The 20206-nt window shown below is 32.8% G+C and overlaps 2 protein-coding genes across 2 annotated transcripts; both read left to right on the forward strand.

Moving 5' to 3' along the window:
• The first annotated feature begins 3912 nt into the window (after window positions 1–3912).
• LOC21405447 (late embryogenesis abundant protein At3g53040) lies at window positions 3913–6091 on the forward strand. Its single transcript, XM_024167227.1, is given in 4 exon segments — window positions 3913–4960; window positions 5053–5188; window positions 5906–5923; window positions 5926–6091. Coding segments are annotated over 4 exon segments (1368 nt in total).
• A 12492-nt stretch (window positions 6092–18583) lies between these two features.
• On the forward strand, window positions 18584–20170 carry LOC21405448 (sulfite exporter TauE/SafE family protein 4; the record flags this gene model as incomplete). The annotated part of the gene is made up of 5 exons (XM_010100568.2): window positions 18584–19003; window positions 19231–19390; window positions 19645–19845; window positions 19949–20010; window positions 20122–20170. Coding segments are annotated over exons 1-5 (763 nt in total), but the record flags the coding sequence as incomplete, so codon positions are not given.
• Between the last annotated feature and the right edge of the window lie 36 nt (window positions 20171–20206).

Below are 20206 nucleotides of genomic sequence, written 5' to 3' on the forward strand. Positions count from 1 at the left end.
ATTTTACAAGTTTGGGTGGGTGTTGATTGTCAAAATTAAAAAGGGAGATAATTTGTTAAACCACGACAAGTTTGGAGGATAATTGTGCTAAAAATACAAAAAAAAAAAAATTGTCTTAGTTAATACACTGTCGTATACACAATGTCATATTAAAGATTATTTAATCACATCATATTAAATAAACTATAGCAATTTAATAGCCTGGCAAAAATTTACGGTTAAAAACAGTAAAGAATTACCCATTTTCAAACACTAACTGGCTTACTACTAACAAAAACCACAAGAGTTTGGTGGGTCTTAGTAGCGTCTTAGTTCAAGAGGAGTAAAAAAACATGAAGGATTCATTTATTTCATCGATTTGAGTTTAGAATTTAAATTTTGCTATAGTAAAAAGTTTTTACAAATAGTCATATCTAACTTTTTTGTTACAATAAAAAACTCTCATATAAAATCACATATCAACTCTAATAAAAAAACTCGAATCAGCGAACTAAACTGATCTAAAAACTAAATGGCTTGTTCTTTTAAGTGAAAAACTCAAAAAAATGCAACTCGAGTTACAACTTTATTCGAGTTCATGTTCTTTTAAGTTTAAACTCGAGTTCAAACTCGAGTTTGGGACTAAAACTCGAGTTCAAGTTTCCCGTTCAACTCGAGTTCAGAAACTCGAACTCAAATTAATGAACAATATTTTTTCTATTCTTAAAAATGCTATAACTTTTTCGTTTTAATTCTGATTGAGATGATTCTTTTTCTATGCGTTGACAACGAAAAGACGAATAAAACCCGACCTATATACTCTATTAAAATTTTTTTTCAACATTGAGTTTTTATTAAAATACTATCTAAATACAAATTCAAGTTTTGATTCACTCAAACACAAACTCAAAAATATTATTATCTCAAACCATAACTCAAATGTACACAACCAAATATAAACTCAAGTTACGAGTTCAATTCAAGTTATAACTCAAATTTAACTCAAGAATTATACTCAAATTAGGGCCCGTTCACTTCGCTGATTCGAGTTTTTAATTCGAGTTGAGATGTGATTTTATGTGAGAGCTTTTTACTGTAGTAAAAAAGTTAGATGTGATTGTTTGTGAGAGTTTTTTACTGTAGTAAAACTCGAATTCTAAACTCGAATCATAAACGGAACCTTAAACTCTAAAAGAATCGGTCCTAATTTATGGGCTGTTGTGGTATCATAATATCACTTGCATCGAGTTTCGCTCAACTAAAATTCACGGAAGAGCTTCAGTTGTCATCAATTTCAAGAACATTGTGACACGTGAGTGAAATTATTTGACAAACTTCAACCGTGCCAATTTCAGAGCAGTTTCACCGTATAATAATTATGAAATGTGAAGAAATAATTTGCTAGAAGAATATTCATCAGCCAAATCATAAATTCCGAACAATATACAATTTTTACTGAAGCTGCTTTAATTGATGCTTTTGTCTGGCTTTATTCTTCATGTTTTAAATATGCAAATTCCTTTGTTTTGTTTCTTTCCTATTTTGATATGACATGAAACTAAAGGGCCATGCCTTAGAATTATCAATTATGGAATCGTATCGCTATTGTCCCATCTATTTGAAAGAAATACCACATTGTATCGTTTCAGCTAATTAAAGAGAAAAAGAAAACAAAAAAGACTGGCAAACAAGGCGATTTTTCAAGTTTATTACCGTTTAGTTCGTTGATTTGAGTTTTTAATTTAAATTGAGATGTGATTTTATATGAGAGTTTTTACTGTAATAAAAAAGTTATATGTGACTGTTTTTAAGAATTTTTTACTGTAGTAAAACTCAAATTTTAAACTCGAATCAATAAAATAAACGGAAAGAAATTGAAAACAGAGAAACTGACAAATACCATCTTGCCTTTCATTTTTTTTAAAAAAAAGAAAAGAAAAAAGAAAACACTGACATGTTTTTTATGTTGTAATTAAACAACAATTTGTTGACTAATATCAGAAAACGACACGTCGTCGTTCTCAATTTCCCAATGAAAGGACATGGTTTGTTTCTCATGAAAGAAAACGACAGCCGCAAGTACAAATGACATGCATCTAAATTATACATTTTTATTTAAATAAAAAAGAAATAATTATACGTCCTTTCTTCAAATTCAAAATCTAAACGTCGTTTTTTAACTTGTGATGACAAAACGACAAGTCGGTTTTGCTCATATCTTGTAGAGAAAAACGACGTGTAGTTTTTTCGCTTGCTTTTGCATAAGATAACATCATAAACGACAACTAAGAAAGACATGTCGTTTCCTTCAATTAAGAGGACAACAATCTTGTCGCCAGAGGTGACGGAAAACAAAGATCCATAAATGTTTAGCCAAATGTTTCTCTCATTGAAACTCACCATAAAATAAACATGCTGTTCAAAAACTAAACTACATTTTAGATGTTGTGTAGTCCGTTAAATAAACATGTCGTTTATACTTCTAAAAACTTTACATGTCGATTTTCCACAATGAAACCTATATCTCTTCTTCTGTAATAAACGACAACAACAGAAAACAACACGTAATTTGGGACTCGTTTAGTTCTTTTGATTCGACTTTTTAATTTGAGTTGAAATGTGATTTTAAATGAGAGCTTTTTATTGTAATAAAAAAATTAGACGTGGCTGTTTTTTAGAGCTTTCTACTGTAGTAAAACTCGAATCGGTAAAATATTCTAAATTTAAATCGGTAAAATAAACAGGACCTTAGTATTGCGTAGGAAGTGACAAGCCGTTTCCAGTGAATGTCGTTTTTCATGAAAATAAAAACATTTCGTAATGCAACCTATCATCTATCTGTAATTTGTGCAAAATGAACTATCTTTTAGATTGCATAAATAAATCGTCATATACTATTCAACCATATTTTTTTATTTTTGAGTCAAATAATATTCAAATATGTTGAAACTTAAATTACATAATTTCAAATCTTGATATTGAAATTACATAAATATTAGCAACAAATTCTTAAATAGTGCCTGAAAAAACTTTTATTTTTTGTGTGTGGAAAAATATAAAAAAATATTTAAATGAACTTAAACTCTTAAAGCATATTAGAACTTGGAGTTCTTTCATCTTTTCTATTTTTCCCCCCATCAACTTTCCCGTTTCAACCTTTAGCTTGATGTCTGTACTGCATACACTACAATAATTTGTCCGAACTTAACATTCTCATCTTAATTCACTCCACCAGAGACTTCACAACTACAAGAGCAAAAAAAAAAAAATCATCTACTCCAAAAACTCCGGCGTTCACTTTACCGATTTGAGTTTAAAATTCGAGTTTTATTATAGTAAAAAACTCTCAAAAATAATCATATTTAACTTTTTTACTACAATAAAAAAACTCTCATATAAAATTACATATCAACTTAAATCAGCGAACTAAACATGCATCAACTTAGTCTCTACTCAAAACACCGAAGCAACCTCAACATGCCACGTGAAGGACACGTGGAGTCCATCAACCTATACTCTGACCAACACCACCGTAAAAAGAGTCCTAGAACTTTCCACTCCATTATTTTCTATTTTTCGAACTTTTTTTTTTTCAAAGAACGACATTCTAGAATTTCACACACTAAACCAAAAAGCCCAATGCCTTAATGTTACCTCATCCCATAAAAACTTCTTTGCATGCAAGAGAACGCGTCCTCCTTCATCATAACCATGCAACGTGTCCATTTGAAAACCCACTTCGACACGTGGCAGTCATACAATGCTCCTATGTCCTTTACGTGTCCTCTTCTCATGCACTATAATGATCGTATATAGAGTTAGTAAGTGAACTAGAGTTTAATGCTTCACCAGCTAATACCAAAAGAAACGAAAACCAAAACAAAATTTCAGATTTCACAAATTTTAGTTTTGTGAGAGAATTCATCACTGAACATGGCGTCTTCGAAGCAATACAAGACAGAGGAAGCCGAGGCAGCCGCGAAGCTTGCGGCGACCGATCTCGAAGAAGTGAACAGAGAAAAGAGGTACGAGGAAAACAAAGGCGTGTCCACTGAGCAGCAACAAGAAGAGAAGCCGGGGGTTATAGGAACGGTGTTGAAGGCGGTCGAGCACGTGAAAGAAGCGGTCATCGGAAAGAGCCCGGAGACGACGAGGGACGGCGAGGACAGATACGCCGAGGAGAAGTTGGCGAGAGCTAGAGAAGAGAAGGAGGAGGGAAGAGATCGGAGTTCCGAGACAACTCAGAAGGCGAAGGAGACGACGGAGGAGGCGGCGAGGAAGATAGAGGAGTACAAGGAGTCGGCGAAGGAGAGGGCGGAGGAGGCGGCGGAGAGGACGAAGGAGAAGGCGGAGGAGACTAAAGGATCGGTGAAGGAGAGGGCCGGGGAGTACGCCGAGAAGGCGAAGGAGACTAAGGAGTCGGCGAAGGGAACGGTGAGCGAGTATGCCGATTCGGCGGCCGAGAGGGCTAAGCAGGCCAAGGACGCGGCGGCGGAGAAGGCCAAACAAGCTAAAGACACTACTATGGGAAAGGCGGCGGAGTATAAGGATTACGCGGCGGAGAAGGCCAAAGAAGCAAAGGATACGACTGTGGGAAAGGCCGCGGAGTATAAGGATTTTGCGGCGGAGAAGGCGAGGGAGGCGAAGGACGCGACGGTGGGGAAGGCGGCGGAGTACAAGGATTATGCGGCGGAGAAGGCGATGGAGACGAAGGAGGCGGCGGCGGAGAAGGCGACAGAGGTGAAGGATAAGGCGGCGGAGAAGGCGGAGCAAGGGAAGGAGAAGCTCGGAGAGTATAAAGATTGCACGGCTGAGAAAGCCAAGGAGAATAAGGATACAACGGTTAGTAAGCTTGGTGAGCTCAAGGATACAGCTACTGGAGCTGCTAGAAAGGCAATTGATTTCTTTTCTGGCAAGAAAGAGGAGACAAAGGAGAAAGTGCCTGAGACAGGAGAGAAGGTTAAGGTAAATAAGACTTGTGGTGGTATATTATATATATATATATATATATTATATACACACATACATACATATAGATATATTTATATCTACACGCATTCGATATATATTAAGAAAAATATTGTTTGATTTTGCAGGAGAAATTGAGCGAAGAAGCGGAAGAAACGAGGCGAAAGATCGAGGAGTTGAAGCTTAAGGGCTATGAGACTACACAGAAGGCCGGTGAATACAAAGATACTGCCGGCGAAAGGTAAGATCACAATTTTATTTTAAATATCTTTGTATGATATAATTCGTATTCACTGCTTGTGTTTTTTTAATTTGTTGCTTAATTGCATATGGGGGTGATGCTTTATAGAGCTATTGCAGTATAGTCTGAAACTTGATTAAAATTTTGAAACTTAATTGGAAATGACAAAAATGTTCTCCATTTATTGAAAAAAAAAAAAATGTTTTCAATTCAAGGCATGCTCTGAAAGGATAACGAGAAATACACGTATGTGCATAAATTAAAATTGTAGTGAAATATTTCAGCTAGTATCATAATTTTGACTTGTTTGTAATAAGGTTATTTATTATGTAATTAGGATCCTGTCATGTAAAAAAAGTACATTATTTTACCTTATTTTGTATCTTTACGTGTAGAATATATATATTTTAAAAAAAAATGTAGAGTTCCTCGTGACATATTAAGCTCCTAAAGTATTAGTATTGCCGGTTATTTCCCTCATTCTTAAGAATGCTTTTACATTTTCTCATAACATGATCAAATCATATAGAGACACTATAATTAGTTGCCTCATTGTGTACTTAAATTAGAAAAATTTTACATGTAGAGCGACTCATAGTAGCACATTAATTTAAGTTCCAAAAGAAAACTAATCACTAATTTACCAATCTTTTATGATCTTAGAATAATTTTACATGTAGAGTTGTAATTTGACACATTATAATATTGAAGGGACAGGGATGAACCAGGGAAAGAGAAGGGGAGGTTCTGGTGGTAGCCTTAGAGGAGACCCGCCCGGGGTACGTGGCGGCTGTCCTCAAGGAGGCAGACCAGGAGACGGGCCAGACTTTCAACGATGTGGGCCGGATAGACGACGAGGGCGTTATCAGAATCGAGCGCAAGGACCGCCACGGGAAGATGTGATCCTGGCCCATCATTCTCCGGGCCGGACCAGGTCGGGCCTTAATCATTGGGCTTTTCTTTTGTTCCTTTTGTTGTTGTACGTTGGTTCTCTCTCTCTCTCTTTGATTGTAAAGCTAATAACTCTGGCTCGGCTTTAGATTGCCCTTTTTCTTTACCGTGTTTAATGACTCGGTTTTAGTATGTGCTGTTTTTTGTTGCATCATTTTGTCTTCCAAGTAATTGCGTCGTATTGAATTCCTTATTTGTGGCACACGTGTTGGGCCGGGACCCAATTCAAACCCGAGTTCGATCTCGACCCCGGTCCCGACTCGGTCCGAGCCGGGCCCGTTGAGAGTGCAATCATAGCTAATAGCTAATTCTACTTTGATAGATGATCTCAATGAAGTTCATTTGCTTTAAAATTTAGGACACCATTTAAAGCTTATTTTGAAATGCAAGGTGAAATAAGATGGATGCGGAATCCAATGGAATTGTTTATTTAACAACTAACTTAAACTTTGAGTTGTGTATTTTAAACTTAAAACTTGAGTGAGAAAAATACTGTAATAAAACTCATTACTCATTTACTCAAGTTATGATCTCATTACTCATTTACTCAAATTATGATTACAAAACTTGAGTTACGACTACAAAACTTCAGTTACGATTATAAGTTACGATTTGAGTTGTTACGACTTTACAACTTGATTTTACAACTTGAAAAACGACTTTACAATTTGACTTTTGACTTTACAACTTGAAAAACGACTTTACAACTTGAAATTTTCAAACTGAAAATTTCAGTTACGATTTATAATTTGATTATAATTTAAGTTGCGCTTCTGAGCTAAATCAATCCCGCACAGGTGATTACCCGGAATTTACACTCAATGGAAAAAAGGAAGAAAAAATCCGCTTTGAAAGCGATTCCAGAGACCATAAGACCGGGTGGCGGGCGGAAGCAGCAGAAGTATTGAGATTTGCTTGTTCAGAGATGCGTCAAAGTATACCTATTAAAGTTGATTGCAAGGGTTTGAGTTGTGAAAATAATTTGTTACAATTTGAGTTGTAAACTGAACCCGTTTAGTTCCCTGATTCGAGTTTTTAATTTGAGTTAAGATGTGATTTCATGTGAGAGTTTTTTATTATAGTAAAATTTAAATTTTAAACTTAAATCTATAAAATAAAATGAACAAAGATTAATGAGTTGTGAAATGAAAAAGACTTATGAGTTTTGAAATATCTCGTTTGTTTCAATACTTCTTAAAAAAAAGTTCCATTGGATTAAGAGAGTAAAGGAAGAAAGCGAATTGGTATGTCAATTCCTTTTCCCCCCGATAAGTCTTTTACACAGGTTGTTGTCCGAACGAAATTGAAATCTGAATATAATTATTCGAAAAAAGCAAGAGCAGCAATCCAAGAAAATAAAAAAAAAAAATCTATATGGATTTTTATTTGTAGGATTAAACAAGTCTTTTTTGTTCCGGAATAATAATTGGCTACATAATAATTGACCAATGTAGCGATGAATGGTAGGGTTTGGTGTCTCTAAGCTGACATGGAATTATAATATAAACAACAACTAGTATAAAGGGAATCCAAAGGTGGATCTGCATGGGGTTGGGTGAATCGCGAAAGATTCCAGGTGGGATATGACTTTTATATCCCTGAAAGTGAAATTCTACTGCTCATGATTTTAAAATAGAATTGGACGAAAGACATGACATGAATTGTTTGTATGTCAACATTCCTTCATAATATCATTGATTGGTCAAGGTGGTTTGTGATCTCCAGCTGAAAAGAAACACTAATATTTAGGTCTCGTTCATTTCACCGATTCGAATTTTTAATTTTAGATTTTTACAGTAAAAAGCTCTCAGAAAATGTCACATTTAACTTTTTCTGTTACAGTAAAAAGCTCTTATAAAATGTTACATCTCAGCTCGAATTGAAAACTCGAATCCGTGAAGTGAACGAGGCATGTAGTAACCTTAAGGCAATGAATATAAGCTTAAATCAATTTGTTATTCTTCAAATTACATACCGCAATAGGGTATAGTTTAGGTAATTTTACACAATTTCATTTCACCATAAAGTGTAATCTTCCTATCCCTAAAAAAAAAAAAAAAGGGCAAAAAAATATTTTTACTGAGGTTTTTTAAAATTCAGAAAGTGCCTAGATTATTTCAAACGCCGAAAATAATATGAATAAATGACTAAATTTCAAGAGGTTTGCAAAATTTGTCTTACAAATCTCACATGTGAGCGAATTGTTCTGCATAAATTAATTTTTTTTCTTTTTTGAATTCAGGGTTAGATTATGTCTATAGTCACTAAATTAGTTAGTTTTTTTAAATCAGAGTGTTTTCGCGATTAAAAATAAATTAAGTGTGAAAGATGAATAAAAGAACTTTTCAAGTGATCGAAAATTTTCCTTTTGCAAAACATTCTTATCCGTTTGATTTGTCGGTATAAATCACAGTTTAAATCTTTTTATTAAAGTGTTATCTCACAATTAAAACTTACGAATTAAACTTTAATCAGTTGTCATTGGTCAAGTCTTAGCTTCGTCCATTGAGCTGAAAAAAAAAAAGGAAAGGAAAAAAAAAACATTTGATTGCGTGCTGCAAGTATTTAGTAGTAATCTCTGGTATATAACTCAAAAGTGCAATTTTACACTTCTTATATGTAATGGATGTAATGATGTAGTAATATAAGTGAGATTTGAGAATGTTATGGTAGCGTATGAAAAAAATAGGGAGAATGAAGAAAATAGGCTAAGATTTGAGATGAATTAAAATTAATAGGCCAATAGTTTACATAAGTTAATAAATAGGCTAAATTACTGTTTTCGTTTATAACTTGTTTAGTTATAAACCATAACTTGACAAGTTATTATCCATAATTGTCCATAATTTGTCTGGTTATGAACCATAACTTGACAAGTTTGTCCATAATTTATCTGGTTATGAACCATAACTTGACAAGTTATGGCCTATTAATTTCTATAACTAAAAATTGGTCTATATACTTTCTTAAGTTTTTCATATTGGCCTATTTTCTACTATTTTCCAAAAAAATATCGATACCTATAATTTTAAATAAAATGTAAAAATTTAACCAAACTTAATTAATACAGATCTATATCATTCGGAATATTTATGTCAAGAGGGGAAGAATTAGGGCTGAGCCTTGCATCATTGCATGGTCTATATCAAGGGATCTTGTGTTTGGTGTTCCAAATTAATTTGTAAGATTTCATTGTTGTGTCGACTTTGATCTTGCAAGTTGTCAACATTACATGTGTCGTTTTTTGACCTTTTTTTTTTCTTTTTTTCAAGTGGATGATATCAATCAACAAATATGCTTAAACAAATAAAAGTAAAAACTTTTTCAGCCGTCATTAAAGTGCTTCAAACATCATGAATGCTTCTCAAATAGCACGCACATGTGGAATATTATCATGTCTTACCTGCCAAATATAGTGTTAGGCAAATTGATTGAAACAAGACATTTTGGAATATAATCTCTCATTAAGTAATTTAATAGTCTGGATTTTATTAGGGTAATCGGAAATGATTATAACTTATAAATGGGATATACAAGTATATTAGTAAAGTTTTTAAAAATGGGTGCCTAAGATTGATTTTTTCCATAAAAAAAAATATTATGGAAATTTGTAATTTTGGAAAAAAATCTCAATTTGAGTAAAAAATAAAATTTCAATAAATATGTTTGCTTTTGCTAAACAAAGTTTCAAAGACACTAACTAATTAGCAAGATCATCTGAATTTAAATAATTAAAACATATAAAAATTTAGACGTGAAATTTTTTAGTGTCTAATTTCTAGAATTAAAATTACCATATTAAAGGCATTCAAATAGGGTTACTTTGTTGTTTCTCTTCTTCTTTTTTTCCCCCTCTTTCCTTTCTCTTTTCTATTTGGTGATATGGGGGTATCACCAAAACACACTCCAACTTGCTTTTTCAATAATTTTGAATTATATAATTTTTTTGGCTGAAATTTATTGTAAAATGATTATAGTGTGTTAAAAACGCCAAACTCGTTACATTAAACTATAACAAAATTGCAAAGAATGATTACGTAAGTAGTGACCAATATGCATGTCACGTTCAAATTCAAAACAAAACAAAAAAAACTCAGCAATAATTGAATCAGAAAAGGCTAAAAAAAGAAGAATAATCAACATTTATTGCGAATATAAGTACTACTTAGTTTATAAGTTATTTGGATCATAGATTCTTTATATTTGAGATCGCAGGCTGATACTAGTAATGCTATAATTTGTCTTTGAAATTTCATATATTGAAGTCCATGATATAATATATGAAATATCTTTTTCTACTAGAATAAAAATAAATAAATAACAGTGCGTTCTACCCAGATACAGTCTCACATTAAGGTGCCGTTTGATAACTTGCTTCAATTGTTTTGAACCAAAAAAATCTGTTTAAAATAATGTTTGATAAGGAATTTCGTACACCAATCCCTACCCTCTTTATATATATATATATATGAATTTAGAAGACGAAATTCGTACTCTAAATCTTATTATTAAGGATAGGAGGTAGGTATGTTTACCAAGCTGAATGCATATCTAGAAGAATATAGTAGTAAATTAGGTTGTTATTAGTTTTGTTTTTATGTAAAATGTTGATATAATAAGTTTGGTTTATTAATAATGATGTGAAATGTCACGTCTCTGAAGTTATTCAACTCAAATAAGTACGTAAGGACCCCAATGACTTTTACACTCATCGAAATCATGAACACATAGTTTATAGTTGTCCATTCTCAACCATTTGATCCATATTTAATTGTGGAATTAATATTAAATAACTGCTGATGTAGGCTTGTCATTTGTTTTCTCAAGTAATCATATTTCGAACCTTTTTCAAGTTACCCTTCCAATAAATTTTATGTTATTTTGTACCTAAACCAACATATAGGGGTGGCAATTTAGGCCATGATACGAAACACGACTCAAAATTCGTACGAAATTAGTAAGTTTGAGTATATTATAAATGAGTTTAGATTATAATCGGATTGACACGATTAATATGATTAATAAACGAGTTGAGTTAGGGTTGACATTCTAACACGAATTAACATGATTAACTATATGTGTCATTTGCAATCTAATGATATGTGATATAACATATCAAATATAAATAATATGAATTTTAATAGTTGTAGGTAAAATTCATTTATTTTTCTTAAAGGAAAAGATAAATTATCCAATAAACATGTTAAATTTGTCATGATTGTGTGAAATAAGTCATTATTATATTAATTATTTATTCAATAATTTAATCTAAACGGGTTATGTTTGTTGACATGATTAATAAATAGGTCGTGTTTGAGTTGATATTTTTTATACATTTAATAAACAATTCGTGTTTTAGTTGATGTTTTCTGACACAATTAATAAACAGACTGACACGAATATGACTCACTGACACGAATCGTCACTCGTGGCTACAGGATAGATCATATTTCTAAGAGATAATATTAGGGATTTTTCATCTAATCATGATTGTACTCATAAAATAAGAGATGGTACTTTGATAAGCCCCCATATATAAAAAAATGATAACAGTGAATGTCAATCCTAACACCCGGTCTTGATAGTCAATCCTAACACCCCTTCTTTGTATCGATGCCGGATTAATAAAATGAATACAAATTTGATACATATCTTGATAAGTTCTGAAAATAACATCCAACTCTCCTTTGTGTCTTGCCCATTCTTTTATTGGGTAAAAGGATATTTAAGTATTTATATTGATAAGATTCTCTGTTCTTATTTCAAAGATTAATAAAAACTGGAAAAAATAATTAGATTACTTCTCATTCCACTTCCTAATAGATACGTAAATAATGGAACTTGAATTGATTCTTAATCAGATTGGATATAAGGACTTTGCTAACAAGAATATGAGATTTCTCTTAAAAAAAAAAAAAGAACAAAAAAAATCTGAGATTCCTTTTATCTGGTAGGTTTTGAATAAGCTCCCAAGTAAACTCATTGTCAGTGTTCTTTCTGAATGCATCTCTTAGAGAAAGTTGAACCCCAAAAGTCTTTAATTACTTGCATAATTTAGCAACTTAATTCTACCCACAAAATGATTCAAAATTTTACTTGACTTAGCAACAGTGTGGTTTTTGTTCTGACAGGAAGCGCATGAAAATAATTTTGTCTCCTCCAAATTCAGTGAATTGCGATAGCTTACCTAACAAGGGCCTTCTTCAGGTGTCCTTCTAAGAATGTATTAGAAGTACTTCATCTTGTCAATTTTGGTGTTCTTTCTCTGTAATCAAAATCAACAGCTATTTTGATGGCCAGAAACTTCCAAGAAAGGAGAGGGTTCATTTTATGAGGATTATGTAATTTTAGAAAAGAAAAATAACACACATTATTGCACGTGTATCATTTTGTTCGCGTATTTTCTTTGAAAAAATAGAAAATTTATCCTTGAGAGTGTATGTGTCTGGACCTTTACCCCTTACTCTTGATAAATGTCATTTTATTAGTATAATTATTTGACTAAAAAAATTATGAATTAAGAGTAAAGAATAAAAATCTTGACCCACTCACTTTTAAGAAGTATTTGTTAAGATTACCCACATTCTTTAGTAGGTTGTACTTTGTGGATGCAACCCAACAAGACGAATGTAGGAATATAAAGCAAAAATTATAATAAATAGAAGATTTTTCAAAATAAATAAGTAAATAATAGATTTTTAAAATATTTAAAGTAAGTAGCAATAACAAAAAAATTTTGAGGTAATTATTTATTTATAACCGGATTTACGTGATAAAAACATGGTAAAAAGACAAATTTTCTTTTTACGACTAAATTTACTTAGTAAAAAGATTTTTTTCATGTAAGTTAACTTACTACTATTTACTCTAATTTTAAAATATGTTATTTAATGTAAGTATTTATTATAAATATGTTATTTACTTTATTCTCCCTAAATAAAGGTCATTAATACTTTATTTTCTCCTAGTCCTTTTTTCTTTTCCAGCAAAAAATGGAAATGAGAAAACAATTTTTATATGATAATTAAACATGGGTTTGTTAGTTTAGATTTGTTTTTAATGATGGAAAATTACCGATTGTTATTTCTTGTATTTTGCGTTTAGTAATGATATACCGTAGGTAAATATTTTCTAGTAACAACTTTGCATCTTTACAGTTTTCAACGATGACATAACTATCGAAACACACACACACACACACACACACACACATATATATATATATATATATATATGGATTAATTTTACTAGTGTTCTTTGAATTTTAAAGTAATTCTTAGTTTGCCTCTTGTTGATACCCGATTTTGTACCAGGCCTGTTCAAGGGTCCAACCCCAACCATGACATCACGTGACGTTATTGGACTCACTTCGTGGACCCAAGCCACGTTCAGGGAACTCTTGTGGGTTGTGGTTTGGTGGGTCATTTGTGATCAAGTAGGCCTATTTGTCGTTTAATTCGATCCAATTTGAATCTTGCTTGGGGGGTTTTCAAAATTAATCAGATTAAATATAAATGGATGATGGAGAATTCTTAAAAAGTTTTCCTCCCGTCCTTTTGGAAGCCCAAAGCCCCTAAGTCCAAGCCTTAGAACGTCTTTTTCTTCGTGGTTGATTCTCAGTGTTTTGACTCCAACGAAGGCTCTATCGGTGCCAGACGTGCCTAATGGAGGCTCCCTCCATGGCAGGCATGTCTCTCAGAGCATCCTCTTCATGTCTAAGTGTGCCTAACAGAGCCTTTTCCGGAGCAACTTTCATGTTAGAGCTAACTTGGCGGTTGCTTAGCCAATGTCGTATAAACCATTTCTAACAAGGTCTAACATGCGATTATACCTCTGAAAGAGGAAGTCAATGGAGCACAAAGTTGAGTCAAACACTCTTGAGAATTTCAGACCTTGGAACTCTTCACGTCATGTTCAAATCCAGAACTTTGACTCTAAGTCTTTCCATTTTTGGATATTTTCTTTGTCAATCCGGAAAGTCACTTGGTAACTTTGCTCCAAAGAGAATTGCGTGTGCAGGTCTCCGTCAGAGCGTTGCCGATTAGGCTTTGAAGTAGCCACCGTGAACCTTTCTTTCCATTTCCAGACCAGCTCTTTTTCAACCCCGGAAAGGCTTCTGGTAACTTTGCTCCATTTGGATCGCGTATGCATGCTTCCTTCAGAGCGCCGATTATTCACCCCAAGAGCAAGTTCCCAGAAATCTTCATTCTATTTTGGCTAATCTCCTCTTCAACTCCAGAAAGGTGTCCAAAGGTTTTGCTCCATCAAGATTGCTTCTGTAGGCATCCGTCAGAGCACACCGTACGAACCTTCAGAGTTGCCACCAAAATCCTACTAACTTCACCTATAAACACTCTTCATCTCCTTCAGTTCAAGGGGGTGGATCCACCATCAGAATCAGCCATTACTTTCATTCTCATTAGATTACCTTTTCTTACTTCCATCAGACTTCTCTAGTCTCTTGCTACAGTGACTTGGAGTTCTTCAAGCTCTTAAAAGCCCTTCAAAACGTCCAAGTGTTGATAGCCTTGGAAGCTTTTCCAAAACACTTTTCGATCCGTTTCCACCACCATTTTGAAACTCTTCGAAGTTTTTTCATACATTTTACGGCAATGTTCAAGTATTCATTTTCAGGTTCACTTCCGCTCATCATCGGAGCAAGTGCTCCGAGCACCGTTCTCACTCCTAGAGCAACACGCGCTGCTTTTAGAGTTCTTTTCACCAAAGCCTTATCCACCTCACCAACTTCACTTTCACTCTCCTCCAAGCCTTATCCACCACTTAAGTCACCATCTTCACTCCTAAAGCAGCATGTGCTTGTCTCTGGAGCACTGCTCTATCAAGGCGCCTTCGACCTCCTCTTCTCTATCTCCATCAACTGCTTGGTCGCACCTCCCACCATTCTTCATCTCCGGAGTTCTTTTATTTATGTTTATGAATTCTATAACATATTTTATAGGGTATTTTTACCATTTCAGCGATAGGGAGGGTCCTAGGACATACGTCCTTCGGCCTAATTTGAGCCTTACCGACCCCACTTCTTCGTTGGAAGTCCCACCATCATCATCTATTTCGAAGCTTAGTCACGTTGGATCCACTTCTCACAAACTGCGTGCTTACGCGAGTCAACCCCCGACACGTCGACCCTCCAAATCTACTGGACCCCAACACCCCCGAAATTTATAAACTCCCACTTTGCCCCTTGAATTTTGAATTTGTCCCACTTTAGCCCTTTTGTTGTAATTTCTGTTAAAATCATATAGAAAAAGTGGGGGTTTCAGTGTGGTCATATGATTTTATCTGTTTATTTTTAGTATAAATTCAAACAGAAAGACCATGTGACTGCATTACTGTCTTTTTTCTTTCTGATTTCTAACGAAAATTATAACAAATGGGGTGGATTTGAGGGACAAAGTGAGAGTTTTTAAAGTTTAGGCGGTAAACTGAGAATGACCATAAAGTTCAGGAGCACTAGTGATAATAATCACATATATATATATATATATTCATATTTGGATAAATTTTCAATAGTTACGTTTCAATCGTGGTTACTCCATTGAATATGAAAAATTGATGACGTGACATGATAAGATTTAGTTTTATTAATTATCATAAATTTTTTAAATAACTATCTAATTTATTAAAACCATCAGAGTACTATTTTACAGCTAAGATAATGATATCCACTAATAAATAAATATAGAATAATCATTAAAACTACACACATTCATATTTAACAACAAAGTATCTTCATTTTTTTTTTTTCAAATTGTTCCAATCGGGAAAATATTGGTTTTAAATAATGTATGTACTTATAACAAATGGTAAATATGAAGATGACATGAAATATTTTTTAATCCAACCAACTAAGAAGGGGAGAGTTTGAAGTAAAGTTTTAAAATTTGAAGAATTCTTTTTTTTTTTTAATAATCAGAGAAACATACAAGAGAGATCATTGATAATTAGGTGACATGAACAATAAGTAGAACTTTATCTATAGAGGTATACTTCACACAAATTTATTTATATCATATCATAACAACTAGCTAGGTGCCATTGTTGTCATGTATATATTTGTTTTCCTTTGAAATCAAACTTGGCATGATTTTTATGGTCCGAAGTTTGCGTGTGCATAGGTCCGACTGAATTATGAAGAATATTGAATTCATAAGTTAGTGCGTATATTCCAACACATCCTTAATTTTTAAATTTTATCTTTAATTTTTTTTTAAAAACCTTCCATTAAAAAAAAAAACATTTTCTTCATGTGGCCCTCTCAACTATTATTTTTTATCACGTATACCTAATTAATTTGATGTTTGATATGTTGGTAAATTTATTTCTTTTTCCATACATGTTCTATACACATGTAATATTCAGTTAAAAGAGTAATATTCCGTTTCATCCCTCTTCCACCTTTTGCTCCCTTCTTTTTTTTTTTTCGTTCCTTCTCCTGATTTGTTTTTACTTTTCTTTTTTCTTTTTTTCTTTTTACATTTTCCCCTCTTTTTGCTAAAGGCTCCTATGCAGTTTAATGCTTTGATTGAAACATCTATGGCACCATTTATTTCACCGATTCGAGTTTTGTTACAGTAAAAAGCTCTCAGAAACAGTCACATCTAACTTTTTTGATACAATAAAAAATTCTCACATAAAATCACATCTCAACTCGAATCAACGAACTAAACGGACCCTATATATACATACTTATGTAAAAAGTCAAACTCCATTACGTCCCCCATCCACCTTTGGATCACACAAATACTTGCCCTAAAGTCAATGAGATAGAGAAAAAAAAAAGAACAATGTTATTAGACATCGATGATGTTAATCATCAACCACTTATAAAATGTGAATTTCACAGCGTGAGACTCAAAAATAAAATCTACATTCTATTAGTAGTGGTGTTTAATACTAGTGGTATTTCTAAACATTTTTGAAGAGAAAAAATGACTTGGAAAATATTTATGGATGCACTTTTTCTAGAAAGAATTGCCTAACTCTCCTTGAGCCTTGAGGGCTTCAATGTCCCGTCATTTATTGAATAAAAACAGAAATGCATGCGTAAAATGTTCGCGTGTAAAATATTATAACTGGAACAAAACATTCAAAACTAAAGTGAAATGAGCTGAAAAATTGAGATGAGTTTGTTTTGCGGCCTCTCACAAAAAATTAAAAGTTTTGTTCCAATTTTTTTGTTCAAATCTAGCAACCAAACTAGTTAGGTTCTAAATTTGTGAGAAAATGTAATATAAATACAAACAATATTGGGAGGAAAAAAAAAATATGTTGACGTGTCCACCGTAGACATCTAGCTGCCACATGCACTGATGATGACGTTGACTTGTTCATTATGTAAGAGAATCATTGGCCATGTTATTTCGCTGATTCGAGTTTTAAATTTAAATTAAAATATAATTTTATTTGAGAATTTTTTTAGAATAGTCAAATGAATTTTTTTTTTTTTAGAATAACAAATTACAAATGATCTAATTCGTGACATTGGTTTTGATTAAAAAAAAAAAAAGGCATATGAACTAAAAAAAAAGAATGAAATTGTAGGATATTTAGTAAGAATAACATGGAGTGTTTTTTTTTTAGTGTAAGAAAATACCTTACAAATAATATATAATCCTACTTTCCAAAAAAATATTATGTATATTATAAAATCATAAACTTTGATATTTGAATCTAATATATTCATTCTCAAATAAAGCATGTTACTACTCCACCATAAAATGGTGTAAATTTTTTTGTTAATATTTGGATTAAAAGAAAGAGCAACCGAGAATCATGGGTTTTCATCTTTTCAGGATTTTTAGCAACTTATATTTTTTGAATTTCTTCTAGTTTGACATTTTCTTTTTCAAGCTTTTTTCTTGACAATTTAGTCTTAGAATTTACAAAATCTTAGCAATTAACTTCCGTCGGTAATATACTCAAAGAAAAAAAAATCCGTGAGTAAATTCTTTCCAAAAAGAAAAATGAAAAACGCCAATTGGTAAAAATATCATTTTGAGTGAAAGAAAAAACAATTATTTAGCACTTACATATCTTTCTCGTAGTATGACATTTTGACACTTAAAAATTTATTTTTAATATTTTATCGCATGGATTAACAATAAAATTCCTAACATTTAGTTCCCGTTAATAGTTAGAGTTAATTTCTACTCTTTAAGAAATATGGAAACTAAATTACAAAAAAAAAAAAAAAGTTCAAGCGCTGAAAATGTTTTTTCTATATAAATATATATATATATATAAGGATTTTTTTAAAGGATATTTATAATGATTTGGGTGCATTTATACTTTATAGTGAGAAATACTATTTTACTCTAATAATGGAAACTGTACTTTAAATCTTGGATTAGTCATATTCTAGAATCAAGGTATATAAATACTATATTAGTATTCATTTTATTGGCCTTTTTGCTTAGTGAAATCCCCAAATCTGTTTTGGTAACTCCCCCTCCTAAACATTCTCAAATCTCATCTGTTTTTCAGCCTCTCTACGACTCTCTCTCTCCTCTTCCTCTCTCTTTCTCTCTCTTACCCTTTATATGTCCCCCGTTTATGCATGTGACTTTCCCACTCAACACAATAACAATACAACCTTCTCTTCTCTCCATAAAAACGACAACTCTCTCTCTCTCTCTCTCTCTCTCTCTCTCTCTTACATTCTTCATTCACTGGACTACAACAATGGCTACAAGAGGGATGGTTCTCTACCTCATAACGGGTTTCTCAGCGGCAATTCTCTCGGTGTTCTTGCTCAACAGCAAGAACGGTTACGACCCTCATCGCCAAACACTCTTATCATCACAAAACTCCCTCCATCTCTCCAAGGAAAAATTAGTCTGGCCTGTAAAAATCTCTCTCAACACTCTTTATGTATATATGTTTCTCTCTCCTTGAATCTTTATGACATTTGTGCACATTTCTGGCGAAAAGATTCAATCTTGACTCTATTTTTGTGGGCAAAATCTAATCTTTTTTCATTTATTTATTTTTTAATTTTTAATTTTTTGGTTATAGGAATTGGAGTTGAGTTGGAGACTTGTGTTGGCGACAGTGATTGGTGGTTATTATAGGAATTGGAGTTGAGTTGGAGACTTGTGTTGGCGACAGTGATTGGGTTTCTGGGCTCGGCTTGTGGGACTGTTGGAGGAGTTGGAGGAGGAGGAATTTTTGTTCCTATGCTCACTCTCATAGTCGGTTTTGACACAAAATCAGCAGCTGCCATTTCTAAATGTAAAACTCTATTTGCTCTTTTTCACTTTTTTTTTCCTAGATTCATATTTAGATTCCTCCTTTTTCCTCTTATTGATCCAAAAAATAATCTTTTTTCAGTTTGGCCTTTTACATTCGGCGGTTTTTTTTTCTCTCCACCAACTTTTTGCCTCTTTTTGTTTTATAAAGTATGTGTTTCATATTATGCATTTTTCCTATATATTTATAGCAATTTTCTTTGTGGGGTGGTTTTGATTTTTTGAAATATTTTGCAGGTATGATAATGGGGGCATCAGCATCATCAGTTTGGTACAATCTGAGAGTTCCTCACCCAACAAAAGAAGTGCCAATCATAGACTATGATTTGGCCCTTCTTTTTCAGCCCATGTTAATGCTTGGCATCACTCTTGGTGTGGCTCTTAGTGTTGTTTTCCCTTATTGGCTTATCACTGTTCTCATCATCATTCTCTTCCTTGGTCAGTCCTCCAAATATTATTCTTGTAATTAGAAAAAATATTGTTCTTTTTAATTCTCTTCTCAAACAAATTTCTGTCTGTTTTTGGTGTAATTATATATCAGGGACTTCTTCAAGATCTTTCTTTAAAGGGATTGAGATGTGGAAAGTGGAGACCCTTTTGAAGGTTGGTTAGTTTTCATTGCTCAAACAGTTGATTCATTATACTAATTATTAACTCACCAATTTGTGATCTTAATTTCTTTTTTTCTTTTTTTTTTTGCTACAAATTTTGCAGAAAGAAATGACTGAGCAACAAGAAACTTTTGCCAACTCTCGTGGAGAACGTGAGATATATTCTTTAGATATATATATATATATAT

Source organism: Morus notabilis, unplaced genomic scaffold, assembly GCF_000414095.1.
Source record: "Morus notabilis unplaced genomic scaffold, ASM41409v2 Scaffold124, whole genome shotgun sequence".
In the NCBI taxonomy this organism is placed as follows: domain Eukaryota; kingdom Viridiplantae; phylum Streptophyta; class Magnoliopsida; order Rosales; family Moraceae; genus Morus; species Morus notabilis.